Source organism: Drosophila persimilis, unplaced genomic scaffold (assembly GCF_003286085.1).
Source record: "Drosophila persimilis strain 14011-0111.01,24,50 unplaced genomic scaffold, DperRS2 tig00000002-arrow-pilon, whole genome shotgun sequence".
NCBI lineage: Eukaryota > Metazoa > Arthropoda > Insecta > Diptera > Drosophilidae > Drosophila > Drosophila persimilis.
The window spans coordinates 9,464,186-9,492,072 of record NW_020825289.1 but is presented as its reverse complement, the minus strand read 5'-3'; the positions used below and the strand labels follow the sequence as shown (position 1 = coordinate 9,492,072).

The 27,887-nt window shown below is 46.0% G+C and overlaps 4 protein-coding genes across 11 annotated transcripts; 1 reads left to right on the top strand and 3 right to left on the bottom strand.

Moving 5' to 3' along the window:
• Positions 1 to 1,106: 1,106 nt before the first annotated feature.
• On the bottom strand, positions 1,107 to 1,725 carry LOC6591020 (39S ribosomal protein L52, mitochondrial). Its single transcript, XM_002016336.2, has 3 exons — positions 1,639 to 1,725; positions 1,427 to 1,575; positions 1,107 to 1,370 (listed from the first exon to the last, which is right to left on the bottom strand). The coding sequence occupies exons 1-3, from the start codon at positions 1,685 to 1,687 to the stop codon at positions 1,182 to 1,184; spliced, it is 387 nt and encodes a 128-aa protein (XP_002016372.1). The 5' UTR covers positions 1,688 to 1,725; the 3' UTR covers positions 1,107 to 1,181.
• Positions 1,726 to 3,334: 1,609 nt separating this feature from the next.
• LOC6591019 (uncharacterized protein RAB5IF homolog) lies at positions 3,335 to 3,914 on the top strand. The gene is made up of 3 exons (XM_002016335.2): positions 3,335 to 3,468; positions 3,551 to 3,654; positions 3,719 to 3,914. Exons 1-3 carry the CDS (start codon positions 3,358 to 3,360, stop codon positions 3,912 to 3,914), a joined length of 411 nt encoding a protein of 136 aa, XP_002016371.2. The 5' UTR covers positions 3,335 to 3,357.
• Positions 3,915 to 4,234: 320 nt separating this feature from the next.
• On the bottom strand, positions 4,235 to 5,151 carry LOC6591018 (probable U2 small nuclear ribonucleoprotein A'). Its single transcript, XM_002016334.2, has one exon. It carries the CDS (start codon positions 5,100 to 5,102, stop codon positions 4,308 to 4,310), a length of 795 nt encoding a protein of 264 aa, XP_002016370.1. The 5' UTR covers positions 5,103 to 5,151; the 3' UTR covers positions 4,235 to 4,307.
• Positions 5,152 to 6,827: 1,676 nt separating this feature from the next.
• Positions 6,828 to 27,200, bottom strand: LOC6591016 (F-actin-uncapping protein LRRC16A). Of its 8 annotated transcripts, XM_026986814.1 has the most exons (22): positions 23,761 to 23,881; positions 18,746 to 18,843; positions 17,150 to 17,200; positions 16,955 to 17,083; positions 16,780 to 16,863; positions 15,562 to 15,788; positions 15,336 to 15,497; positions 15,173 to 15,270; positions 14,910 to 14,951; positions 14,256 to 14,443; positions 14,115 to 14,192; positions 13,709 to 14,042; positions 12,640 to 13,633; positions 11,204 to 11,366; positions 10,795 to 10,869; positions 10,154 to 10,174; positions 9,142 to 9,736; positions 8,694 to 9,086; positions 8,515 to 8,631; positions 8,396 to 8,452; positions 7,783 to 8,222; positions 6,828 to 7,542 (listed from the first exon to the last, which is right to left on the bottom strand). In XM_026986814.1, exons 1-22 carry the CDS (start codon positions 23,864 to 23,866, stop codon positions 7,447 to 7,449), a joined length of 4,548 nt encoding a protein of 1,515 aa, XP_026842615.1. In that variant the 5' UTR covers positions 23,867 to 23,881; the 3' UTR covers positions 6,828 to 7,446. The 8 variants fall into 8 exon arrangements, with proteins under 8 accessions (XP_026842615.1, XP_026842618.1, XP_026842616.1 ...); XM_026986817.1 differs by lacking the exons at positions 14,910 to 14,951; positions 23,761 to 23,881 and adding an exon at positions 26,362 to 27,200 and having other exon boundaries at positions 6,829 to 7,542; XM_026986815.1 differs by lacking the exon at positions 10,154 to 10,174 and having other exon boundaries at positions 6,829 to 7,542.
• Positions 27,201 to 27,887: the final 687 nt, after the last annotated feature.

The window sequence follows — 27,887 nt, the reverse complement described above, 5'->3', positions numbered from 1 at the left end:
TACTTTAATATTGATTTTAGCACGATTTTCGCCTATTCAATCACTGGTGTGAATTTGTATTACAATGATTTGTGGAAAATTTCATGTCTGCCACCTCAGGGATCAATGGAGCTGGGCGGATCAGGGATTGAAACTATGAAGTAACATACAGTTAATAGCTTTCAACCAGTTTCTCGCTGCTAGAAGGTATTACAACTGGCTGCTATGGATATATAAAACCTGACTGCCAGAAGGAGCTCATACCTTCCCTATACCTCATGGAATGGGTGTTACAGCGTTAGTCAAGTGGAGCACGTTTCTGTGAATTATCTCGAATTATTTCGATCTTGGCCGCAAACAAGACAAACACATTGCCATGAAGTGCAAAATTCTTGGTCTCCTAACCGATTAGTCAAACAGCCAGGAAAACAAGGGAGCCACGGGCAAATATTTAGCTGGTAATCTCTTAGGCACATATTGTGTTTGTATGACTATGAGAAGCATGTTTGTTATGACCGGTTAACTCTGTAAGCACGATCTATTGGGTGCTCCAGATGGCTTACGCCGGAAGACGGAACAATGAATAAGGTTTATTCGCTGGTACCTTGTAAACGACCCTCGAGAATCGCTTACAAATAAACAAGTTCACTTCCTTGTTGACAAAAATAGTTTGTGCAGCAACACAAATGTGATAGCTCAAGCCTCTTATTAGCGGCTAACGTGTGAATCGCATCCGATTGAGCGTGCCCTCACGTGCAGTCTATTCCCGGCGCAAGGGTTCGGTTGGTTTGGCCACGCTTGTATAACCAGCATGCCATTCGGGAAACCCAGCATCTCTTTCATCTCAACTAAATGCCAGGACACGTTGCTGCAAGTGCGTCACTGGCGTTTTAAAACTTCATTATCGAGATATTCCCATCATGCTAACGCCGGGCCGGTGTATCGTACTTTATCCACAACAGGTATTCCACAATATAGAGATGCGTCTCTGCTATTAGTTGCAATTAAATCACGATTAGCAGTGTGTCTAATGAACTGGCGACTGCGCCACGCTTAATACAGTTTGAGGAACGTTTTATAAACGTGTTTTCGGCAAACATGTGTCCCCACATCACAAGACCAATCAATCGTATAGTTTTGATTTCATTCACTAGGCAACTTAGTATAGCTTATAACAAGTAAGATGCGGAAACAAAATGATGCTACTTTTTCTGCTTCAGCATCAGATGGCCCTTGGGCTTCAATTTGTTCTGGATGATGCGCTGCTTCTCTGTGGCGGCTGCAACTCTCTGGCGTTCGTACCTCTGCTTGGCAAACTCCAGCTCGCCGCTCAGCTCGACGATTTTGGTGGCGATCTCTTGTTGCCTCTCCAGGCGTTTTTTCTGGTTGGACTAAAACAATAACCAAATTAGTTGGCAGTTCGGATTTCGCAATATCTTATACATACACCCAGTGGCGTCGGTCGTCCGTCAAGGAACGTGTAGTCCGGCAAATTGGTGAGTGGCCCAAATGCATTCGGATTCTCTGGGAGCCCCTTGTCCTCTCTCCACTTCTGATCAATGGCACGAGCGGTGGTGACAGCGACATAACGCTGGGCTATTGGGGGAACAGAGTTCATGAATTAATGTGCAACGAGATACGTTCTGATACGCAACTCACCAGTGATTCTACCTGAAGTGGCAAGACACAGCTTGGTGATTTGTAGCATTATGTTATTTGTGGAGCAGCGGCAAAACCCGAAAATACGTAACATAACCAAACACTGCAATTGAGATGGGAGTGCTTCGATAAATGACGCGACAGATGGTATATTTACGGTATATCGGTATACAGTGGTATATTTTATTATTTTCATAAATCCATTAAATTTCATTTTCAACATTATATAAAAATCCAATAAAAGCAAGTGTTTAAAATAAACCAGTTGATTAGAAAATAGATTCACTAATCGTATAAAATTGAGTGGGCATGGCTTAATTTTCTATATAGATAGTATTATTCAACGGAAGAAAGAAAATGAGGAATTGGTTGTTTTTTTTCAATCGGTAATGGCCCGATTCACAACAAATAGTCCCATTCCATACACAAACATGTTGCTAATTCCATGCACACATACCCTGGGGGAAATGGATGATATAGAATTGCGGAAATGTGTGTCATTCCAGGCTCTAATTAATGCAGAAACTAGTCAGTATCTATTTTAAACGATATTTTGCAATTAGTGGTCTTCTTACAGAGACCAAGAACTGGTACTGGGATCAGGATTTATTTACAAACACCTTATCAAATGCATGAATAGACCAAAAAAATGCAATCTAAGACAAGGTCTTTACTAATTACGTTTGAAAGCAGGTTGGAAAACAGTATCTTTAAAAAATATTCACGAAATAGGGTATACAAACGCCCATACCCTGGTTGACAATAAATTAGTCCGCAAAAACCAGCAACATTGACGTCACAACCTGCAACTATTGAACATTTTTGTTAAAATCGTGTTTTTGTCAAAACAAAAAACATGCGAGTATTTGAAAGTAGTTAATCCTGATCAAAATTGATTCAGCAATCATATAAAATTATCTGGGCAAAACTGAGAGATCTATTAAGCTACGAATATTCGACGGAAGAAAGAATAACCAGGAATTAGTCGTCATAACCGGTTCACAGCAATGAGTCCCATTCATGCACACATACCCTGGAAATGGATGTTATAGAGTTGAGAAAATGTTTGTCTTCCCAGGCTCCAAAGAAGGCAAAAACAATTTAGTCTCTGTTTTTAACATATTTCAACGATATTTGAAACTTATTTTTTTCTTGCAGGGACCAGGAATAGGTATCAGGATCGAGACATATATATACAATACACTATTAATAAACATGAATATGTCTAAAAAATGTCATTTTGAGAAAAGGTCTTTGTTAGTTACGTTTTATCTTCATATCATATCAAAAATATCATATCTTATAAAATTAACAAAATAGGGTATGTTAATGCTATACTAGGGCTTACACGCAACATAGCGACTGTTTTTTTTGTTGAACTATTTTGTTTAAGCCTTGCTTTAGTCAAAATACAACAAAAGCAAGGACTAAAAACTAACCAATTGTGTAGAAAATGTATTCATCAATGGGCTAAAATTATGTGAGCATGGCTAAATGTTCTATATAGCTAGTAATATTCCACGGAATATCAAAATCGAGGAATATGTAAAATAGAACTGTTATATTTACGGTATATTTTTTAAAAGAGACGGTATATTTTGGTATATTTCTGAGGGTTGGACGGAATATTTCAGCGATAAATCCGCGGTCACACTTGATAGTGATAAAAAAAAATTAATTAACAATAATTTAAGTGGGTCATCATAACTGAAATTCATAATGTCAACCAAAACGAATACTATTGAGCGGCATGGAAACGGTGGCGCTAAATCATCCACACTGAAAGAAATATGCGCGCGCGCCATCACAAAATCCGAATGGGAGGACAAGGTAAGAAACGTCCGGAGCACCGACCTGTGCACCAAAGACCGCGTGCAGGCCAGGGCCAGGGTTCATTCTTCGACTTTTGCAGGAGGAATTCCTAGATGTCATCTATTGGTCGCGACAGGTGTTCGGCATTATCCTTGGTGTCATCTGGGGCATTGTGCCGCTCAAAGGCTTCCTGGGTCTTGTGCTGTAAGTGGGCCGGACTATAAATAGACTATTCATATTCACATCGAATGCATAAACTTGTCCACAGTTTCGCCGGTATCAGCTGTGGCATTGTCTACCTGTACGCCATCAACTTTCAGAACGTAGACGAGGAAGCGTACGGCGGTGTTTGGGAATTGGTGAAGGAGGGATTCATGACATCGTTTGCCGGATTCTTGGTGACGTGGATCATTTTCTACACGGGACTGCACTACGACTCGATAATGGCAGCAAAGTCCTCATAATGCATTTCCCAGCCACTCGTCGCCGCACTAGAGCAGTAACCAATTCCAGAGTCCAATATCAATACAACTATACCCGCAGATCCACTTGTGAAGCCAAAATAAGCTAAACCGTTTTGTCCTTTTTTAAAATCAGTGTAGATTGTTAAACTTTAGTGAATTACTATCATGTGTGCATTTGAATGGTGGTCAGCTGTTCTGTATCATCGCCAGACGGAGATTTTTCTGTGAAAGATCCATCCCGGTCATCGGCACTACTTGAGAATCAGAAACAATATATATATTTGTGTATGTATGTATATCTAGCGTGCAGAAAATGGGGATACAATTTTTCACGATTTTTTATTACAATATATTGTTCTACAGTTAAAATGTAGCTGACAGCTATGGGAAATCCTAGTAATCCATGGCCACCGGCTCCGACCCATTGTGCGATGATCCGTTTTGCCCCAGGTCCTTTTCGTGCTGGAATTTCTCCGGCAGCTGCCCGCTCTGTAGTATTTGCGACAGCCGTTCCACCTCTGCCAGAGAACTGGCCCGCTTGATGGCCTCGCGTATGCGCTGCATATCCTCCGGATTGGCAAATCGACCACCATCAGATCCCCGCCCTTTGCCGCTACTCGCTTCGGCTGCCAGTGCTGCGGCAGCGCTCAGCTTTGACTTTTTGGAAACCTCCCTGAGCATGTCCTTGCCCTGCTTTGTGCGGAAGAACTCCTGAGCCGCTTGCCTGTCTTTCTGCTTTATCTTCCGGAAATCAAGCAGGCGCAGATGCGGAAACTTGTAGGCCATGTACTCGCGATAGTTGGTCTTTGTGGAGACCGGGTTGATTAGCAGGCATATGGTTTCCAGCTTGGTGAACGAACCGAGTGGCTCCAAGTCGCTGAGCTCCTGCAAGTTATTGCCCGTCAGAATGATGGAGCTCAGATTGGGAATAACGGCCTCCAGGCCCTCGCTGATGCGCAAAATGCGATTGTTGTTCAGCAGCAGGCACTTGAGACGCGGTAGGTGCGGCAGATTGTCCAGCTTCCTCAAATCGTTGTCCGACAAGTCAATGGTGTCGAACTGGTCCAGAGTAGCACCAAGATTTTCGATCTGTGGAATTTTGTAGCCGCGCAAATCGAGCTCCCGCTCCCTGCACGGATTTATGTATTGCATGGACTGGTTTATCAACTCCGGCGTAAGCTTCACCATAGTGTCTGTGCTTATTTATAATAGTTTACTCAAAAAACGCTATTGAATGGACAATATTTTTCACAGAAAATACAGTAAAAAACGAAGCGATTCCGACGCGTGCAATGTGACCGCCGGTTTACTGATGAAAAAACAAACTTAGCCGACTTAAGCCCCCTACATTTAAATAGTTCAACTACTTGAGGTAAATGGCGGAAGATATTAACGATTGTAAATTCTTCCTGTAGATTCATGCCATCTCTTCTCTGAACTTCAAAAAACACCACGATATCTTTCCCCTGAACTGCGCTAATATTAGTAAATTTTCTTTACTTTCGGTGGATTATTAACATAACCCCGTGGCTTACAATGGGTTAATCGTTTTCCGTCGATAGATAGAACCGCCAGCCCTGAAAAAATTTTGACCAGATTAATGAATCAAAAATTCTACTTAACTGTCTTATTCTAAATACTTGCATTTATTGGATTTTGTCTAAATAAAGGTTTACTGAAAAAGGTGAAACAAATAAACGAAAGGGAATAATCGTTCCTATTGCTCAATTTTGTTATTCTGTTGAATAATGCTGGCTAACTAGGACCTTCAGCTCTTTTCAAATAGTTTTATGTCATTGATGAATAAAATTTCCGCAAGATTTGCTACTTTTATTACATTTTTCTTAAATAAGGTTTAAAAAATTAATTGAAAGCACAAAAACGTAAGTGTGCAAGGAATGAAACGTAAGTATGTCTCGAATGTTACGTCATTGTTGCTGGTCAAATGAATCCGCTACGAGTATTTATACTCTATTTCACGGTAAAATTCTTTTTCCAAGCTAATTTGAATATTGCTCCCGATACCTAATGTTGGTCTCTGTAAGAAGGCCACTAATAACAGAGACTGACTATTTCTGTATTCATTAGAGCCTCGGATGACAAACATTTTCGCAATTCTATAATATCCTTTCCCTAGGGTGTGCAGAATCGCGCGCACTTTTTGCGGGACATGTTCTAGGAAAATTGAATGTTCCCAACGGTAAAAAACGTAAAGTGTGGAATGAAAAAACTTAACCCACTATTTAAAATATCGACGACGACCCAAAACTATTTTATATAATAGAAAAATATCGGTATCGATGGTGCAAGTAGTGGCGGTTTTGTATCGAAGTTTGAAAGGGAAACGCAGGGCTAAATTGTTGTTTTCCATTTAATTTGAATTTCAATAGATTACAATGAAGTTTTAATTGCTTAACCATAATGAACACGTAAAGTATTTCGTATTTTCGTTTCATTTGTGTCTAAGTTGAATGGCAAACAATTGAGCCAACTATGGGAGATATCGGGCAACACTTTAAACTCGAAGTGCGTGTGTTCGGTGGAGGTGGACTGGGTCAAACTCTCTTGGATAAAACTTCCTGTGTCATTCGTGCAAACTACTTGATCTTCATCTCGAGTATATAGTAGTATGTTTACTGTACTTTTAAATGCATTGGGTAATTCGTTATCGTTCACATATAGTAATTTCTTAGCGTAAATTGTTAACTTTGTATAAAAAATCAGAGCAGAGCTTCTCAGTAAATAAATGCATACGTTCTTTGTCGCAAACGGCGCTTGAATATTTGAAACGGATTGTCGTTTTAATACCACACACATGTATGTACCTATATATACATATGTACGTGTATAGTTGTAAGGAAAATGAAAACTATTGAAATAATAAACGATAAATACGTGTATTTGGAAGCAGTTATAAAAAATATTGTATTTCATTTCGATTTGTTTAGGTGTAGGCCATTAAAATAGTTCGTATGCACGCAATCGATCTACATAAAGTGTATACATCGTATAATCTCTCCATATCTCTCATTCATAGATACATATCATATCATATTCATTGCGCTCCTTCGTTAGTTTCATTGAAATTGTTTAATAGCACGCGCTAAAAATAGATTTCTTTTAGTTCTGTATATAATTGGCACTTAAATCATTTAAAATACATAAAATATAAAATATAGTACACAAAAACATCTTTATAAATATGCAAAGGTTAATTTGGATAAAATGTAGGTTATATAGTAGGTATGTATATCAATAAATAAATCACGTTCATTCCACAAAATTGCCAAAGGAAAACAATACACACGCGCCATTGCACATAAATTAATGGTTCAGTACGAATAAGTTGCAACCTCGTTTCCGTTACCGTCTCTACATATCTTCTCGTCTTAAACATATCATCATCTAATCATCCCTTTGGATCGATCGATCACACAAAACTGTGGCCGGCTCTCGGATGGGATGGGGCGGGGTCGGAGTTAGGGTGGGCCAGGGACGATCTAAAGGAATGTTGAGCATATAACTAGAAAACTTATAAATCAACGACATCCTCCTTTGTGTAGGGCGTAGTCTCTCTAAACATGCGTCGTGTCGAGGTGGTGCGCTGCAGGTCTTCAGCTAATGTCTCCTGTTCGGATGGGCAGAGGTTAAACGTGTGTATACGTTATTTTCGTATTTCTCAGCTTAACAATTACTATGACAACAGGCAACATACAGATGCAGGATGAGTGCTAGTGACATGCAACCTAGGGACTACACACTAGACAACAAATGTTAGACGCACAGGATGAGCAACCGAAACAACGAGGCCACCAAAAATTTCGAACGGCGATTCATGATTGAAGCAGCTGTGGTTCCGGGTTCAAACCTCGAATAGCGTTGAGATCTCCTTGCCAGCGATGCGCTTGATGCCGCCGCTCTCCGCACAGCTGCCCGACTTGCCGCTCAGCTGACCGTTGCGCATGCTCAGGATCTCATTGCTGATGAGGCTGGCGCAGGCCATGGCGTGCTTCTTCTCGGTGGTGCTCGAGTGGCTGATGGACTGACTGCTGCCGCCGTGCTCTGTGATGGTGATCTTGCTCAGCGTCTCCTGGCTCTCGCTGTTGCTGCTCGTGGTGCTCACAATCCTTGAGCGCGCCTGGTTCTGGGTATTTAATACTGTAGTCGTTGTTGTAGTAGTTGTGGTCCCACCGCCACTGGTGGAGGATGACAATGACGAGTTCGAGGAGGTGGAAGATGCATTGCTCGTGCGCCCACCTGCTGTGTTCAGGAGGGTTCTGGGCATAACGGGCGGTTTCATGGGGAGTTCTTTACATTTAACGAGTACAACAAATCAATCAAAATATGAAAATAAATAAGATACAAAATAAAAATAGTTTAAGCTTGCAAAAATCTACATCTACGAATGGAGATAGATCTACAAAGTGCTGGGCAGGCATCGCATACATCTTCTCATGCACTGACTGGGACACTCCACTTACCCAATCGACTAAGGCCTGCCGCCAGCTCGCGCACAGACTTCTTCTCAAGGGCAGCTCCTGCAACAGAAGATTGATTATTTCGTTTCGTTTTCGTTATGGGAACAGTGTCCGGCGCTCACCTGGTGTAATGCCCACAATGCTGCCCCCGCCACTGCCGCCCCCTGCTATGGCTATGCCCGGTGTGATACCCACTATCGAGCCGCCGGTGCTCTGGCCAAAGGTCAGCACCTCAACATCTGAACAGAAAAGAGTGATTAGTGATTGCTGATAGGATTCAGACCCCCCTCCCATTTCATACCTTCCTGCAGCTTGTCCGGCGTCGTCTTGTTGGACTCGGCGGTACCGTTTCCAGTGACCAGATCGCTGGACTTGGGCTCGCTGCCCACCACAGACCAGGGACGCGGCTTCTGCAGCACAATGGGCGTGCGCAGGATTCCGTTGCCCGTCTTCACTATCACGCTTCCCTCGCCGCTGGTGGCGTGGCTCTTGATCGAATCGCTGCTCGGCGAGCGCATCTTGTCATCGCGGTTGCCCGCTTTGAGCAATCCGGATGTGGCTCCCTCTTCCATGGCAGCACCCGAGCCCGGCCCACCCTCGGTGCGCATCTTGACCAGCGGCGATTTGCGTCCCACCAACGGCGAATACTTCTCGAGGTTGTCCGTGGAGCGCGACCGGGTGGCCCAGGAGGCACCTGCGGGAAAGGCATCATCAGATATGGTTCTGTAGATTATCCAGGATTCACTTACTCTTGAGGAGGGGCGATTGGCGCTCTAATTTGATTGGTCGGCGCTCCTCCAGGATGGGCGTGGTCTCCTCGGAGGTCATGTGTCCGTTGCCATCGCGGCTCATGGTGGGGCTGTCGACAAACGACAGCGAGCTGCACTCCTCCGACGTGGGCGAGACGAGGGGCGTCAGTGTGGTGGGTGTCACCGATCCCGGACGAAAGAAGTGCTCCAGTCCCTCGCCAATCTCCCTGCCGCCACCGGCACACTCGGCGCTGACCAGCGGCCGGGTCGGGGCCCGCGTCTTGGCCCGCTTCGGTCGTCCCTTGACCAGGTGCTGCAGCTGGAACGAGGCGCTGGGCAGCTCGGTGATAGAGTCGCAGCACTCGTCGACGCCGCCATCGTCCATGGCCGCGATGCTGTCCGTCATGTTGCTGGCAGCGGCCAAGGCGGCGGCACCGGCAGCTGCACCGCGGGTCGACAGCTGGGAGTTGGAGCGATGCGAGGAGGGGGACTCCAGCAGATCCGGTATGTGGCTCAGACTGAGATTCTCCACGACCGACTGGGGACGAACCTTTCGGGCAACGCTGCGCCGCTTGGTGGGCAGATGGGGAGTGGCCTGCGGGGTGGATGGATGTCATTAGATGGACTCCATTAGATGGAGGTGTCTGCAAATCCTTCATATTCGGAGGGGCGGGTCGGGGAGGGATTTCTACGGGTGTGTTTATGGTTTGTGTGAAATAATGAAATGTGTTTGTATTTCGGGGGATCGACTACGGTTTAAAACAGATATAGATATTCTACAGAAACGAGCAGACTACAGCAGAGCGGGGGAATGGAATGGCATAAATTTAAGGATAAGAGTTGGGTCCGATCTCTCTCAGCCAGCTCTCAGCTGTCGGGGAATCAAGGAGCATCTGCCCCATGATTCGCTGGCAGTCCCAGAGGCAGCTGATTCATCGACCCAACTACAGAGTTATACAGAGATAGAGACAGAGGGAAACAGAGAAAGAGAGATATGACAAATACTACTTACAAGGTTGAGATATTCCAATTTCTTTTGTGTTTGTTTGATTTTGAAATGCAATTATGTAAATGAGTTGGAGACAAGGTTTAAATATAGTAGTTTATATTTATATAGTACGAGTACGAGTACGATTACGAGTACGAGTTGTTGCGGTTTTTGTACATTGATTTGGTTTGGTTTGGTTGATTTGATGGTTGATGGTTGGTTGGTTGGGTGTTTGTCGGGGGCAGGAAGACATGAGAAAAATAATGAGCATGAGCATTTTGAATACACATTTGAGTACATAATTTATTAATGAGATTCGATGATTCAATGATGTATGTATGCACGAGTATGTAGGAGGTATGCTGGTGCATATTGCACTTTAATTTGTTTCGATTTCGATGTCTTTCATTTGCGATCGTGTGTTTGTTCCAGCTACGGTTTGTTTTGAGTTCATTTTACACATGAATGTACGTATATACGTATATATGCTATATGGGTGTATGTGTGTGTATCTATGAGGGTGTGACTTCTTCTCAGCATTTAGCACTCTACACTATTCGCTTGCAATCTTCGATGTATTTCTATGGTCTAATTGGTTTTTGGTTTATTTTTTTTGGAGGTGTCTATTGCATCCAATTGGGTAGCGACAGATTTTCAACACTTACAGTGGGCGATTCCAGGCCCAGCTTGGGCAGTATCGAGCCGCGTCCGCCCGGGCGTATGATCAGCCCGTCCGCATCCTGCAAGAGTCAGAGTTGAAGGGTATGTGCGATCGGTTAGTGTTTGCTCGTCGCTGTCTGTTGCTGTCTGTGTTGTGGTCCACTCCAAATAGTTTGTCGATTCGGCAACCCCCCAAAACTGGCCCAATATTTAATCGAATGCTGATAAGCGGAGTCGGCGGCCAACTGGCTCAGTCGCTGGCGAGGTGCTCCACTTTTGTCGAAAGTGGGTACCTCTCTCTGGGGGCCTTAGGGGCCATGACATCACATGTGACATGAGCCAGCTTTGCCCCGGGCCTGATAAGGGGGGTGCCTCCTCGATAGACGCATAGGTAGATCGATGCACACTACTTACATGACTGGAGCGACTGCGTACAATGTCCGGCGTCTGGGGCTCATCCAGCAGCACCGACGGCGACTCGGCGATGCCCATGCCCCGGCGATAGCGGGTCAATGCCTCCAGCACCTCATCCGTTGCCCGGTCCGAGATGGCGGCGGCCAGCGTCTGCTCAATCTCACTGTAAAGAACCAAGCACCAATTAGTCAATGGAGTCGAAGGGGAGCCGGAGAGCAGGGCTACTTTTGGCCAGCTGGCTCTGGATCTGCGGGCAAAAGGGCAGGCGAAGGTTCCACCTCTTCATCGGGACACACTCTGTAGACTGGACTGCTGCCCTGGGCCTTCGAGGACGAGCCGCCGAAGCAGCAGCACAGAGTGCGCATCAGACCCATCTCTATGCTGGTCGGGGGTCGCTGCTCAACAGCTGTCGCACGATGACTGCCAACTGATTCGCACTGGATTCTCCTCGGACTATTTGCTGGCGCTCACACAATATCGCGACACATATGTTTTCTTAGAAATGTATACATATGTCTATTCCTATATCCTATGTGCCTGGCTCTGGCCCACAGACGCGTTTGAGTCCGATATCCCCTTTGGCACAGTGGAACTGCATTCAGCTGTTTCTGTTTTTCTTGTGTGTGTGTTTTTTAATCTTATCGGGGAGTATGCTCTCTCGCTCTTTCTATTTCTACCACTATCCCCCACACACACACACGTGCTAATGCCAGTGCTCTCCACTCTCCACATTCCAACTGAGAGTGGGGAGTCGAGCGTTGTGGAGAGGCTGCTTCGCTGGCAGAGAGCGCCACTCGAAACGCAATTTAAAATATGCAAAAACAATATGTTTGTTTGCTTGCTTCCCATACTCTTCCAGAGGGTAGCCCCATTTGGGCTTGCCATACAAATTCTTGGTCAGTTTGCATATTAATTAGTCTGTTTTTATGGAAACTACTCTGTCGGCTGTAACCTTTCATAGATCACTCACGAATCACAGAAAGTGCTGTCCAGCTGTAAGTGTATCTACAGCTTCGGCCTCATTTCTTTTTTCGTTTGCGAATCATGACTAATAACTGTGTTAATATTTACTAAAAATTCTACTGTATCCTAATCTTAATCTTTCTACAATGCTCACCATTCTGTAATCATATTCAAATGAAATTCTACAATTTTCCTAAACATTTCCCATATCAAGACTCCGTTTGGTCTCCTTTTTTCTCTCAGTTATCGCAATTCGCGCTTGAATTCGACCTTCGAATCTTGCTCTAGCGATAGCTATGAGCATTGTATATAAAGCAAGATGATGCTCTATGGATCCGCTTACTGCGAAGTTCATTTAAATATATATTTGTTGTTCCATTGTATACTATAGTCCTCCCAATCTTCCAACTCTTTCAACAGTCACTTTCTTAACCTATTGTAGCCCTGATCATTTCCATCTTTGTGACACTCACCCAACTTTGTTCATTATCTCGCTGCCGGCATTGTTGAGGAGGCATTGTTGCAGAAAGTCTTCGGGGACCACCAGTCGCTCGGCGAGCGCCTTGCGCAGATCTTGGATCACAATCTGATTGCCCAGGGTCTTGGGGCACTGCTCGATGCCGGTGCGTATCATGGTCTCTAGGGTCTCCTCGAGGTAGCTCTTGATCGTGTAGCCCAGCTCGCTGGCCACTCGCGTCAGCTTCATCTCGATGGGATGGGCATCGCTGCGCACGGCCTCCTGGAGCTTGGGCATCAGCTGCTTGCAGTTCTCGGCGTCGGTGATCAGCCGCTGGACGGCAGAGGCAGCCGAGTCTCCGCCCCCGCCCTTGGCTATCGAGATGGTGTCCTGCGTCTCGGCCACGAGTTTGTCCACCAGCTGGTGAGTGGAGGAGAGCATGAAGCCGTGCTGCAGCCGAAAGCCCTGACCATTGGTCCGCTGCAGACCATTGCAGTTGCGCTGCAGCAGCTCCTGCATCTTGCGCATGACGGCGTCCGTCTTGTCCGGATGGTTCTTGAGGTGCGGCGCAATATCGAACACCGGAAAGGGGATGGTGCGCATGCTGTGGTTGTGCTCCAACGCGTACACAATGTCCGCGTACCCCTGCAGCGTGACCCCGTTCTTGTCCATGTAGATGGTGCGCAGGCGATTGTTGATCTGCAGCGCCTTCGCGAGTAGCCGGGCGCCCACGTCGCCCATGAAGTTGCCGCTGATGTCCAGCTTCTGGAGACTCTGGTTGCTGCCGAGGGCGTTGATGAAGTCGTGCAGGTCGTGCTTGAGTTTGTTCTCCGACAACACCAGCTCGGCCAGCGGGAAGTCGTCCTTCTGGATGAGGTTCACCAGGGCGTCCATCACAGGGGGTATGTGCTTCGGCTTCATGCCCGTCAGACTGCGGCACAGGTGGAGCGTTCGAATCGAGGGGTTCTTCGAAATGGCCGTCAGCACGGGCGCGAGCTCTGCATCCAGATCTGCAAGGGGATTCGAACAGTTAGGTTAGGGATTGCGACACCCAATGGTAAAGACATGCTCTGGCCACCACTCACTGTTGTCGCTGATGTCCAGGCTCTGGAGCACACGTACGCCGTGTATGCAGGACTCGAGCACGTGGGCGCCTTGGGTGCCGAGCGTATTGCTGCTGAGGTCCAGGTAGAGGCCCGCCGTGGACTCGTTGCAGGCCAGGCCGAGCAGCAGGTTCTTGAGCGCCTCCATGGGCAGCTTGCAGCCGGCGATGTTCAGATGCTTGAGGCTCAATGTGCTGGTGAAGAACTGCTTGAACGAGGGCGGTATCTCCTTGCCCTTCTTCGTGCTGAACGAGTTGTGCGAGACATTCAGGTGGGCCAGATGCGTGGCACAGCCGCGCAGCAGAGCTCCAAACAGCTAAAGGATTAAATGGATATTGTTTGAGTTGGAGATTCTCCATAGATTCGATTTCTAATCCAAGATACATACATTCTCCAGCATGATGTCAGTCGAGGCCAGGTCCAGGTGCTCCAGCACATTGGGTTGAGCCAGGAAATTGTGCAGATTCTGCGAAACAAATAGCAGATTCAGTTGTAGCTCCATTTGGTTGCAGACGCAGGCAGTACTCACGGTTAAATCATCTTTGAGACTATTACCACTTAGGTCTAGATACGTGAGCGAGTTCGAAATACTTTGATTGAGCGTCAGTGAGTGCGACATCTGGTTGACGCCCTTCGAGGTGAGGCCGCAGTGGGCCAGGGCCAGCTTGCACAGACCCTTCGACACCTTGGCTATGGGTCCGGCCAGATGTATGGCACCTAAGCAGCAGAAAAGAAACACAAATGCTTTAGCAAATGGAACTAAGGAACTCTAAGGAACGATATTTGACGAACAACGAGAGATATTGACATGAATGAAGCATGATCTGTGGTGGTTCCAATTGGGGAATTTTTCACTAATTTCTGGACCAATATTTTGGTATATCAAATGCATGAAGAAGAGTATGAAATAAGGTCTGACTGAGTGCTAACTTTGGTGGCAATTTGCAGAGGGGCGGGGGGCATTTGTGGCAATGGGTTATGGACGGGAAGGACATGTCGGGTGGGAGGATTAGTTTTGGATAATCGTATTGCAAATATTGATGAAATCAACAAACAAGAGCGCTTACAACAGCAACAACAATGGCAAGAACGGCATGGCATGGCAAATGTATTACAATATGGCAATAGGTATTATATATTTAGAGATAAATGATAAATGATGTTTCTATTAGTGGCTGCAAACCTTGTACAATCTTTCCAAGTAGGGCGCACAACGAGCTTGCACCTACACGAACAAAATGTCACACATAATCGACAATAAGCATCGAAACAAAAAGGAAAATCGACAACACAATCGACAAGAGAACACACAAAGAGAACAGATGGGTAGAGTAGACAAGAATTGGATTAATTGGATTACGCGTGGCGGCTCTCGGGGGCAGGGCAGAGGATTAAGGGGTTTGGGAATAGGGGGCTGGATGGCTGCATGGCCTGGGGGAGACACACCTTTGTCCTCAATTATATTGTGGCTCAGATCGATGGTGCGAATGGCGGGATTGCTATTCGTTATCACAGATATAGATAACTTGTTCAGGAAATCCCATCTGAAAAGAGCGATAATATGCCATCAGTGTCACGCAGATTACTCGGAATGTGGCTGAATGCTCACCTTAAGCCTAACGCCTCCAGATGCAGCTCCTCCAGCCACATCGAGCGCTTGAGCACGTGCAGGATGCGTTCCAGGGTTTCGTGGGAGAGACGCATGTGGGCGGCCTTTAGGCCACGAAAAAACGTATTGTACTCCAGCGCCGAAACGATGGCCATCAAGTCTCTGCATAAAACAGAAGAACGTCATTCAGTCAATTATAATCCTCATTAGCCACTTAGAAACTTACTTCGGTTCCAAGTGGTCAAAGTCGCGCAGGTTGAGGACTCGCGTGTCGTGGGACAGATAGATGGTGTCCACATCCCAGGCCACCTCCTCGCGGTACGGCACCCCATGGAAGTCGCACATGCAGGCGTACTGGGCGCTGAAGCCACCGCAGGGTCCCACATTCCGCGGATCGGAGGGTCGGAATTCCTCGGAGAAAATTGTCTCCCGTTCCGGGGGCTGTATATCGATCTGTTGAAAAGAGAGACAGAGAGAGAAATGCAAAAAGTTCAGAGACCTGCTGCAAATATCTGTTTTGGAAAAACTTCATCAAGTTTTGAAGAGCTTCCAGGGTTTCAAGTGTCCGACATTGTTGTGCTGCAAGTTGACCAACTTGAAGAACAATTCACAGTTCCATGACTCCTCGGACTCGGACTTGGACTCGGAAGCGACCCCACTTTGGGCAGGCCTGCCTGCCTGCTTAATCTCGCGTTTAACACTTTTGCTTAATGTGAATTTTGATGCCTAGATTTTGAGTCGTCAACAGTTCGCGTGTCATGTGGCAATTATCCAAACATGTTGCTTCAATTGCTGGCTGCCTTTTTCCCCACTCGACAATGGAAAACAAGAGAGGTGGAAGCTTCAAGGGCCGAGGTTTCAGATACTCTTGCCTAAGACAGACAGACACCCACGATACCCTATACGGTGTGGTATAAGTCCCAGTGGAATACTTGCTTTGCAAGATGATAGTACTCGCCCCAAGAGAGCGAAAGGGAGAGTACTTATTCTTAAATTATGACGTGGGTGCCGCTCCGAGTGGTGGCCGGTGGTGGGCGGATCTGCCCGATTTGCATAAACGTATAGCCAGCATATTTTATAACAAACTCGTGTGCCAGTTGTAGGAGCATTATAAATGCATTGAATTATTAACCCCGACTGCGCCAGATGACAACGTTTATGCACTTAAGCCCCTAATTGGCCGGAGGGGGGAGCAGTGCAGATGGAACGCACGCATGGCTGTGGGTGAGGCACACCAGATACACACAATTGTTCGCTAAATATTCAATTAAACATTAATTAAAGCCCGACGTGAGTCAGTCAGTAGTCAGTGGATTGTCGTCTCTCTACACCCTTTTCGGGAGTGGGTTTTCCATTGGCAAAAGCTCTCCATTGACACTCCATCAATAAACGATCCCAGAATCAAGTGATTTCATGGATTCATCTGGCTAACATTCATACTTGCCTTGCGGATGATGTATTTTAGAGGAACTGTTGGAAATATCTGCTTGATGGCTGAGGCCAAATCGGTTAGAATGACATCAGCGTTCTGCAGAATGAGCACAAAGATGGAATCGAGTTAATTATACACATATTGTACTTTAGAATAATAATAATTGAATGGATGGAGGGCTCCGTACCGAGCTGAAATTGCCCGCATCGCCGGTGGTGGCAAACGAGTATGGCCGATCGTTGGTCACAATGGAAAAGTGGGTGGACTTCTTGCTCTCGACCCCCACAATGTCCAGATAGTGGAAATGGCATTCGATCTGAAAGCAATACGAGATAAAAGAAGAATTAGCGTTGATGCACAGGACGTGCGTTAAAAGGCTCACCTTCGTTGGCACTTTGGCATTCAGCAAGTAAACCCGCACGGGAGTAAAGACCTGCAAGGAGAGAACCATTAGACAGAGTGTTTTAATTGGAAATCAAAAGGCAGACACTCTAGACACTCTGAAACAAAACTGCAACTCCATTAGGGAGGTGGCTCATTAGTGGAGAGTAACTCCATTAGCCAGCGGACCTACACTCAAAGAAATATCCTGTATCGTGGGTATTCTTTGCAGGGTAAATTCAATTTTCTACGGCCTTTGTCCCAGTCCCGGTGGCTGTCTCTCTGCTCCTCAACTTCTGCATTGATAAAGAAAGTTCGCTGCCTTCCAATTGGAAATCAAAGTGCGTCACATAATTCGTTTAGCCACTCAAATGCAGAGGCAACAAAGCAGTAGAAGCAGCAGAGGAGCTCCGGCCGACTTTGGTAATTGGACACTTTGTCTCAGCCACCGTACGCGACGTGGGAGTAGGAGTATACGGGTAAGCGGCTTGCACAAATCAATTTTCCGGCTGTGTGAGCTCCTCAAGCGGCCGTACAAGTTTTGTCGGCCTGGCCATCCAAGAAATTAGCATAGCTTGGCCTCCAAAAGGGCAAGGGCCGTGTCGCCGCTAAGTATGCTATAAAATATCAATTACAGACAGTGACTGGGCGGGCGGGGCGGTGCGGGGCAGGCAGGTGGGAAACTTTTGCCTCCAGAAAGTATTCTTTTTCCCTCGAGATTGTCTCCCCCGAGAGTGGTTTTAATTAAGTTTACGGATTGATAGCTGAGAGCTGAGATGGAGCTAAAACTGTAAGAGCTAAAACTGATTCAATTGTTGAAATTGAAATCTAATCTTTGATGATTGAATTACGTATGTTAATTGCTTTAATTTACGGATGGCATCATCGTTTTCAAAATGCTTTTTTTCCCAAATAGTTCCGATAATTACCTTTTAGATTCTATACAAAAGCTACAGAACTTGAGATGACCTTCACGTAGGGATTAGTATTTCAGAAAATCTGCTACTCAGTCTGGGATGGTTCAAAATACTGAACAGATTTCCAGCTTTTTGGATAATTCAATGAGGGAACTCCTTCCTTGACTCGACAACTGACCTGACCTTAATCTATAATTCTCAATAATAACCTCGTTCCTCATTTCTCTGTCTCCTTGTTCAATTTGTGGGGCTTTGTGCCAAGTGCCCCCCATTTCGACACCTGTCTCAATTCAATTACTGAACATTATTATTCATTATTCCTAGACTTTCGAGAATATTTCAACATTTTCTGATTTTTGAGGAGAATTTTCGTAAAAAGTTTTGGGCGTTTAATACTGAGTCTGGGACAAAGTTTGTCTCCTTGCTCCTTCAATTACTTCGGAAAAACACTTCAGGTCATGCCTGGGCCCTAAGTGTACTTGACAATTCATTCATTTGCTGGCAATTTGGCTGCAGAATGCAATTTCCATGCACAAATTGGACCACTGGACTGCCCGACAGAGAGGCAAACATTTGAATCTGTGCCGCTGACAGGCAGCAGCAGCATATGCGGCACCTGCAGCTTGTTGAAAGTCCAGCCACTGGCGGAAGGTGGATGCGGGCTGGGGGGATCCACTTACCAAAACACGATTCTCCGTCTTATCGCCTTTCGTTTCCAATTTGACCATATACTTGACGAGTATCTTTGTGTGGCGCCCCAGAATCGATTTGACACTTTCTGCAAAGAGAGATAGAGATAGAGAGAGATGAAACGGTATAAATATCATCTTGGAGGCAAGCGGAAATGCAATTAAGTGACATCCGAGGTCCGCTGTGCAGCTGCGTCGCACAATAAAAACTTGAAATATTATTACGATATCACACATACATATGTATGCACATATCGTTATACATATGTGTGTGTCGCGCTTTGTGGCGTTATGCATGCTAAAATCGGGAATTATATCATTGCCCGTATAACGAATTGATTCAAAGGTTTTCAAACGAAACACGTACAGCCCCCCCGGGGAGCCGTGAGAGCAGGATAGGGGCACGGGGCAATGCCGTGCCTGTGCCGCCAGCTACTTAGCATACTCTCACACGTTCTCTCTTTCACTCCAGCCAAACACAGACACACACACACACACTCCCACACACGGCCGAGCGACGACGAGGAAGAGCAGCATGCTCAAGTGCAAGGGGGAGGTAAGCCTACATATTATGTCATGCGACAGGCATGCCTCCGGCTCTTTTTTCTCTGGGGCCTGGAGTCGAGAGTTATGACTCCTTGTGTCTGGCTATGCCGCACGCGAAGGAGGGGGAAATGGAATTGAAATGCCAAAAATTCTGACTGCCGGCATAGCAGAGGTGCCGCTCCCTCGAAACGAAAGGAGATATTTTTTGCCTCTCTTCCAGCTATCTTCCCGATAATCACTCTCTCTCTCTCTCTCCGCCGCTCTCCCTCTTTTGGAGTGGTGCCAGTGGAAAGTGAAAAGCAGATACGGGCATTCGGGTAACGCTTGGCAATGGATTTGCATGATGACGCCCCCCCCTCCCTTCACGGCCATAAAAAGAGCTGCGGCCGGCCAATTTCCGAGCCTGACCACACTCACTAGGCCCGGCCACAAAGTGCTGGGCAAAATAAATATTAAGGCATTTTGTCTTTATGGCCCACGGCCCATGCCCATGGGAGGACGGCGTGACTACGATAATGAGTGCCAATTGTGCGTTATGGCCAAAATAGATTGTTAAGACATTTCGACACGCACAGACCACACCACACCACACCCCACTGGAAGACCCGGGCCTGTCGCGTGAAGAAGCCGAGCGAGTGAGATGGCAACAACAGTGAACCACAGTTGACTGATTCTCTCTTAATTGCAGGCCGAGCGCTTCGAAATGTGAATGAACCTGGGCACTCTATCCCGCTCCCTCTCCCACTCCCTTTCTGAACTCTCAAACAGAGGTACGTATTGGGCGTCACTATGTCAATAACGTGTACGAAAGAGAGATGAAATTCGGAGCAGAAGCAGCGGAACTACTTGTACAACAAATAAATGATAGAGAACGGAAATTACCGAAGTTTCTATACACTTTGAAAACTTTCCACTACTTTGCTGGCAGTTCTCCTCCCTACCCAGTCCAGTTGCCCAGCTAGCCTACAGTTCCCAGAAGTCACTGATTTGTCACGCATAAACATTGCCACATGGTATATCCGACATCCACTGGGATTTCGCTATATATTCTTATTGAATGTCTAACCGAATGATGGCTCTGAAATACCCTCATACGACAAACCAGACGAGGAAAGGTTATTGAAGGTGGAGAGCGGTGAGACGACAGGAGCAAACATTGAACTTCTCTGAGGGCGGAGTTCTACAGATACAGATATATGTACACCTGAAACTCCACAGCCAGAAGCCCATTACATTGAACATGCAACATGATTACCTGTCTGGCTCAACCCCCACTCTGTTACTGTCGCAGGTCCATTTCCGCTAAAAGGAAATTTGGCTTTAATTGATTTCTGCGGTTGTTTCGTTCGATTTACGGTTTGGGCCTCATAAATGGCTCTCCAATGGCCGTGTAATGTACCCAGATCGGGTTCAAAGAACTGATACTCCCATAAAGTTTGGCCAACAAGTTTTTGTCCAGTTTGTGGCCTTTTTTCGTAGCGGAATCTGCAGGCGGCATTGACAACCATCTAAGCTGGCTCAGACTCAGAACCCAACGAATGTGACCCAATTTTATCTGCTTTTTGCAGCTGCAAAGCTCGGCACAATGGCAGAGATTACACGAGTTCAAAATACTCATACGCTCCCAACTACAAGTGTCTGCCCTCGCCATCGCCCTGTCCCCTCCGCCTTCGCCTCCGCCTACCTATGGGCTGGGAGTGACTCTACTGTGCCGTGAGCGGGTGCATGGTGCATGGTGCATAGTGCATGTGTCACCCGTCAGTATCTCTTAGTCCAACACCCCGGCGTGTGTGTGTGTGTGTGTGTGCGTGCATTGTCTGTGTAGTTTGTACAACAGTTTGTAGCACTGTCTCCGCCTGCAAATGCAGCAAAGGCTGTCAAAACTTGTCAGAAAAGTATTTTGCAGTTTGACAGCAATTGCACACAATATTCTGAAACGGTCAGTCAAAGGGGGGAAAGGCGCAGGGCAGGGGTCGTGACAGAGATAATGATGACTACCCAGGGAAAACAGAACAGAAATCTGGTAGTTATCTTACCCATTTATCATTTTTCAAATTTAAATGTTTACCAAAGAGAGGCTTAGCTTAGCTTCTCCCAGTGCATGCCAGACGACAGAGAGTGAATCATTCGCGCACACAACAACAAATTCAGTTAACGGCAATCGCTTTAAATGCTTGCGAGAAAAAAGTCCGAGTACGATATAACAATGGCAAGGCCTCTGTATTTGTCTCTTCCTCTGTCGCTGTCGCTGTCTCTGTCGCTGTCGCTGTCGGCTGCCCTTACCGCTGCCGGCGCTTCCATCAAGCGCAGCACAAAAGAAAGTTAAACGAAGGTTTTTTTGTTTTGATTTTCGTCTTTCTTTGCGCAAGTTTGTGATTACTTTACGTTATATTAATTATATTTTTGTGCAATAGGGCACACGGCGAAGACAGTGGGCGGACGGGGGATCGAAGAGTGAGTGGGAGGGACTTCAAGAAGGAAGAGAGAAAGTAGGAAGCATTGGGAAGAGTGGGACTCTTAATTAAATGCTCAACTCTTAAGAGTAAGAGAAAGGAATCTTCAATCGTTTAAAGTCATTCACCGTTATTATACAGTGACCAAAACAAAAGAGTCATCTGATTTTCCGTGAATCATTTACTATACAGCTGTTGATCGAATTGTTTAACAAATTGGGCGTAAACAACACCTTCTGCCTCCCATATATGTACATACATATGTATGTGTGACTCTCATTGCGGGCGGAGCGGGGCGGGGCGGGCCTTGCTTGACCTCAAAACGCAATTTATTGTGCGAAAATTTCGTTGCGGCCTGCGCTCGCCCATTGTGGCAGAGTATTAGAAAGCGACAGGTTCGGGTTCTCCTACTCTCTCGGTCCGTTGTCCGCCTCTTTTGCTCGCCCAAAATATATAAGTGGGCCAAAGCAGCAGCAGCAGCAGCAGCAGCAGCAGAGCGGGAGCCAGGTCAGGGATGCGAGCGTCAGGCCCGACGTCATTAACGTCACTTGTTGGGTGACACAATTTCACCAGCCAGCACCATAGCCATAGAGAAAGAGAGCAGCAGGAGAGCGGAAGAGAGAGAGAGAGAGATTCGCACTTGGCTATTGGAAAATGGAGCACATGAGCGTGTTTCGGCTTTGGCTTTTAATGGCGCTGCCGTGCGGTTCGTTCTTTCTTCTTTCTCCAATGTATTTTTTTTTTGAGATGCTGTCAAACTAGTTCGGCCCCAACTTTCGTCTTCCTCTACCCCCCAATCCACCGAAAATTGTCTGGCTCAGAGCGCCCAGGTGCCGTTACTATGCGTGAGCCAAAGCAACAACGAAAACATGCATCACTAATGAGCAACAAGGATAACTAGAGCAGCGCCATTGAAATTGGAGCAAGCTGAAAGTGAGAGTAAAACAAAGATAGCAGGAGAGAGAGAGAGCCGCGACGCGCCAAGAGAGAGGGGGAGCGGGTGCTGGAACGGAGGCTGGTGCCTGCGATTATAAATTCGCACTAATGGCGGGCCATTTGCCACTTAGTTGCATTGCAAATGAATGGTAAGCACGCCACTTAATTGGCGGCATAAATAATCCCCCACCTGAGCGGACAGTATCATCGAGAGCTAGCAACTGGGTCAGCCCGGGGTCAGGCTCTCGCAACCCCAATTGGGGCAATCGCCACTGCCACTGCCTTTGTTTTTTTGCATTGGCCTTCGGAGAGCAGCAGCTCCGCCCGACGATTGAGATTTGTATAAATTTGTGAATTGATTTGCATTTGATTTGGCTTTTGGCTGGGAATTTTCTCACACACGTCTTCCGAGGGGCCGCGGGGTAGGGCAGAGACCTCGCACGGTTGAAGTCTATTAGAATTGGGGCAGTGGAAGGATGCATTTGGGCGGTCCATTCCACATAAATCCCACTCAGAAATTTCCTTGGTCTGTAAGCACTTTTGTTGGCCATAACTCTGCCTTTGTTTGAAAAATCTTCCTGAACGCACTGTTTTTCCCAATCATTCTGTTTATTTGGCTTATTGCACATCCACTTTGTGTGTAATCGATTGCAACAATGAGTATGGTATACGACCTCGGGGGCTCTCTCCCCGAAACTCCCCGCTGGCGCTGAGTAAATGGAGTGGAAGTCGCTGCCAGAGATAAGCCTTTGAAGACCCTACACAACAAATAAACAAAGAGAGGAGCAACCGCAAGAGCAACAATATACTTTCAACAAGTCAATTTCCGTTTGAGTACAAGGTGTGGTCAGAGGGTCAGTGGGGAGGATGGGGGTCGGGCAAACTTTTATGAAGTGCAAAATCGTTGGAGAGACCGCACCTGAACGACTGGAAGATCGATCGATAGATCGGTTCCAAGGCGGAACAGAACAAAAGAGAGCCACAGAGCAACAGAGCAACAGAGCGGGAATGTGCAGCCGCAGCAATGACGCATTCAAATTACGGTAAACAAATGGAAACGACGGCGCTCACCTTCGTCGCGCTGCTTCTTCACCACGTCGCGTATCTGCAGCTCCATAATGCGCCGCAAATACTGATCGATGTGATTCATCATCTCGTTGGTGTACATGCCAGCCATCCACGTAATATTCGTAATAACGGTTCAAGTACACCGACAGAAAGACAGACACAAATACATACTAGTACGGCGAGTGTGTCCGAAGACCGGGGGACGCGTTCTTAACGGATTTGCGGGCCCACAGAGACAGGCCAGGCACAAAACGCGTCGAAATAAGCACTGAGAGCCCCCCCGATAAACACGACCGCCTTATCAGCGGGCCCTGGCTTATCAGCAGCGAACGAGAGACAGAGAGCGGGACAGAGAGAGAAAGAATCGAGTACACTGGATAATAGAAAACATTGATAGGCATACAAGAAAATGGGGCTTTTACCCCCTCATTTATTGCTGCATTGCGACGTAGTGTTGATAAACGACAAAGGGTCCCCAAAGGAAGCGTTTAATTACCTTGCACTCAAATCGCAATCTTTCTGTGGTATCAATTTATACCGACTTCTTATCTTATATTTCCTATAACTTTAGAAGGGTGGGCGGCGCCTTCTATCGGGCAATCGTTAATTTCCTTGCAAGATGGAACGATTTTCAGCATGATTAATGACGGCGACAGGTGTCCAAACAGTCTTAAATCTTTCAAAACAATGAACAGTGCAGTCAGGCCGAGAATAAATCAGACAGCTGATCGCTAGACGACCACTATATAACGCCCAATTGAGTTTCGGGTGCAGCACCGATAGCCCCAGGCCAAAAACACCACACAGCTGCGGGACAGAATCAAGTTTATTTTGGTAGCCAACTGGAACGAAAGTCGCGACAGAATCATAAATTAAATTGTCAATGCACAATTTGGAGCGGGTGTGCCACATTCCAGCGCACTCAGATTCAAATTCATTTGCAACAGCCGTCGAAAATAAAACATCGAGATGATTGCATAAGGTTTTTCCCATTTAATTTTAATAAGAATATACTAATTGGAAGGGAAAAGATTCTTCTAAAGTCGGAGTAAACACGGGAGTAGCAACGAGAGCATCTCGATGGGTTAGGTAGACGGTGGTACACATGGAGGATAGAGGAGACCACCACCTGGACAAACAACACGTAAAGCAAACAAACAAGAAACAACCATGTCAACACCTACACCTGGGAACAAGAACCAAGAACCAAGAACCACCATGAACAGAGAACCGACTCCTCCTTCCGCTGTCACTGCACTCAATTTAAATTACTCGCAGTGGCGACGAGCTTGGGGAAAATTCCCATTGACATCGCCAGGGCACAGTGCTTCGGGATGATGGATAGTATAGTAGAAAACATTTACCAATTTCCGTGATAGTAAAATCGGATAGATAAGATATATACATATATTATCAGAAAAACACCTACACAAATATATGGATGGATGGATCAAGAGATTCCATCATTTGGAAAAACAACACAATTCTAAAATTACGGTAGTTTTTCAATTGTTCTTCTGCAACCACAAAACGTTATCCACTCTAGCCGCAAAAATAGCGAAAATGGGGCACCAAAATGTTCCGGTTTTCGCTTCGATTCGGAACCAGTGTGTGAAAGGGTTGGGGGATTGCGGAAGCCTGCGATATTGGACCAGACAGACACCTGTCATAGAACATTACGGTGGGGGCTCTTCATGCCCAGCGGTGAGTGTTTCGGCTTTTGTCAGATTGGGTTTCACGCCCCGTGGAGTTCTGGCCCCCCCCGGCGTTTGGCCAAGCGTTAACCGATTTCCGTAGGAACCTGAACGTGAAGTTTAATTGGTAACCACGAGGATTGCTTCGGTAGAGTACACGCATTTGTATGCCCTGTTATCAATATGGTTGAATGGAAGGAAGCTCTGAATGACAATAAAATAAAAACGGCCGCTGAATAAGTATTATTTAGTTAGCTTATATGGTATGTACCTACTTTTATTAGCTGTTTATTACGAGCACATAAACACGGTCTAGTGATATTTCCACTTTCTGCTTCTGCTCCGATACTAAGTTTAAGCTCAATTAAAGCAGGAAATAATACATCGCGGCTGAAGCTTAAGATACCCTTAAAGATTGATCGTTATTTTGTATATGTACATTGTACATTGGAGTACTGAATCAGAAAGCCCCATTTTTAAAAGGGTAAAAAATTAATTAAAAGCAAAGTTGGAGAGCCACTGCCTGCGACACAGTGCTTCGAAAACTGATTGTATCAAAGGGAAGGGGGGGAGTAGTCTGCATGTGTGTGTGTGTGGGGGGCCATTTGTCATTGGGTGGGTGGAAATGTTAACGTGCGAACGGTCCGTCTGTGTCCCTGTCTCCATCCCTGTCCCTCAACTCGGGTGTCGCATTCAGGCAAACGGAAGCCGGCAGCGGGCTAAACAAAACAGTAAAAACCGAAAACAAAACGTCGTCATCGTCGGCGCTGGGGATGCAGATGCACTTCCTCAAAACAAAGGAACGACACAAACACCGCTCGAAGGAGAATGTGTGTGTGCAGGGGAGACAAACAACGCGAGAGAGTGAAAGAGAGACAGAGCGACAGAGACGAAAGAGAGAATTACTCACCGTTCAAGTCCTTGGTTAATTGCGAGCGCGTCGACATCTTGCCTTCCGAAAATTGTGTTTTAATCTTTTGTGGCGAAAGTAGCGCCGATTTGGCAGCGAAACGAGTGAAAATGAAGTCAAACAGGAATAACCAGGCGGTATCGGCGGCGGGTGCAGTGATGCCAGGAAAGGGCCAAGATTTTTGGCTCCGCTTTTTCTGTTGTTGTTTTTATGGTTGATGTTGTTGTTTTTAATGGTGGTGGTGGCGGCGGTGGTTTTCGGTTCGATTCGACTTCAATCCTGACGAGACGCCTTGCCTCACAGCAGCCAGAAACTGGATTCTGCAGTAGCTACTCCTCATCCCGATCCCCGAAAGACCATGGTTGATCGGACATTCCGTGCTTCCGTGGGGTTTTCGCTGCGTCTTTTCCTTCTGGCAACGTCTTTTATTTATTCACATTATTCGCAGGCTCACACACGCACAACGCCTTGCCTGCCGTTTTCCTTTCTTTTCACGCTTTTCACGCGTTTTCCACCCTCGTCTCGCGGGGTCGGAAAACTCGGCACTCCCGAACACGATACCGAGACCAAACCAGAACCAGAACCAGGTTTCGCTTAACTCTTTTTCTGCCAACGTTAACTTATCTGTTTGATATTTATTTCAACAATTTTCAAATTTTCGAATTTCTATTTACTCTGCACTTTTCGTTTGCCGCATTCGCGGATTTTTCCAAGCCACCAGGAGCTGGCCACTGAACACTTTTGGGTACAACCGGCACGCGCGCTTCTTGCGGCTCCACTTAACGCAGTTCACTTAAAATTATGATTAAACAATTTCCCCGAAGTTCGCAAAAAACGCACTACTTTAACAAAAACTACGCTCTCCCCCGGCCCATCACAGAAAAATTTGTGAGACCATTTTCCGCTAATGCACTTATCTCCGAACCCTATTTTCAAAATATACCGTAAATATACCGATAGAAAAAAAACCTTAGCCCACTTTATCCCCCTCTATTTAAACAGGTGAACAGCTTGAGTTAAGCCGCGGAAAGAAATACTGTTTGTAAGTTCCTCGATTTTGATATTCGATTTGGAGTTACTAGCTATCTATGACTTCCTAGCTAAACACATAGTTTAATCCGATTTATACACCAATTTTCTACACGATTAGCTAGTACTCAGTACTTATTTTTCTTGCATTTTTTCTAAAATAAGGTTTTAACCAATAAAGTCAAAACATAAACCGTAAGTGTGTACGGATCAAAACGTAAGTGTGTATGGAATGTTACGTATTGTTGCAGGTCAACCAGTTCAGCTATGCCTATAAGGACATTTGTATACCCTATTTCCATAAATAAAGTTAAAATTCTGTTTTTCAAGCTGCTTTGAACCTTAAAATAAACTGAGACTGGCTAGCCGGCCTTGCCCCAAAGAGAACAATTGTTCGTAACACAAACTTTAAAATAATTTTTCACCGCCACACTTGAAAAAAAAATGTTTCGATAAATTGGGAAAAATACGGACGTCGTGCAAAATATACCATCTGA

Excerpts from the sequence above, each read along its gene's own strand:
- LOC6591018 (XM_002016334.2), bottom strand. The coding sequence starts at position 5,102 with ATGGTGAAGCTTACGCCGGAGTTGATAAACCAGTCCATGCAATACATA.
- LOC6591019 (XM_002016335.2), top strand. The coding sequence starts at position 3,358 with ATGTCAACCAAAACGAATACTATTGAGCGGCATGGAAACGGTGGCGCT. Across the intron at positions 3,469-3,550 it reads AATCCGAATGGGAGGACAAG|GAGGAATTCCTAGATGTCAT; the intron begins GTAAGAAACGTC and ends CGACTTTTGCAG. Across the intron at positions 3,655-3,718 it reads GGCTTCCTGGGTCTTGTGCT|TTTCGCCGGTATCAGCTGTG; the intron begins GTAAGTGGGCCG and ends ACTTGTCCACAG.
- LOC6591016 (XM_026986814.1), bottom strand. The coding sequence starts at position 23,866 with ATGGCTGGCATGTACACCAACGAGATGATGAATCACATCGATCAGTAT. Across the intron at positions 18,844-23,760 it reads GAAGAAGCAGCGCGACGAAG|AAAGTGTCAAATCGATTCTG; the intron begins GTGAGCGCCGTC and ends CTCTCTTTGCAG. Across the intron at positions 17,201-18,745 it reads AGACGGAGAATCGTGTTTTG|GTCTTTACTCCCGTGCGGGT; the intron begins GTAAGTGGATCC and ends CTCTCCTTGCAG.
- LOC6591020 (XM_002016336.2), bottom strand. The coding sequence starts at position 1,687 with ATGCTACAAATCACCAAGCTGTGTCTTGCCACTTCAGGTAGAATCACT. Across the intron at positions 1,576-1,638 it reads CACTTCAGGTAGAATCACTG|CCCAGCGTTATGTCGCTGTC; the intron begins GTGAGTTGCGTA and ends TTCCCCCAATAG. Across the intron at positions 1,371-1,426 it reads GACGACCGACGCCACTGGGT|TCCAACCAGAAAAAACGCCT; the intron begins GTATGTATAAGA and ends TTATTGTTTTAG.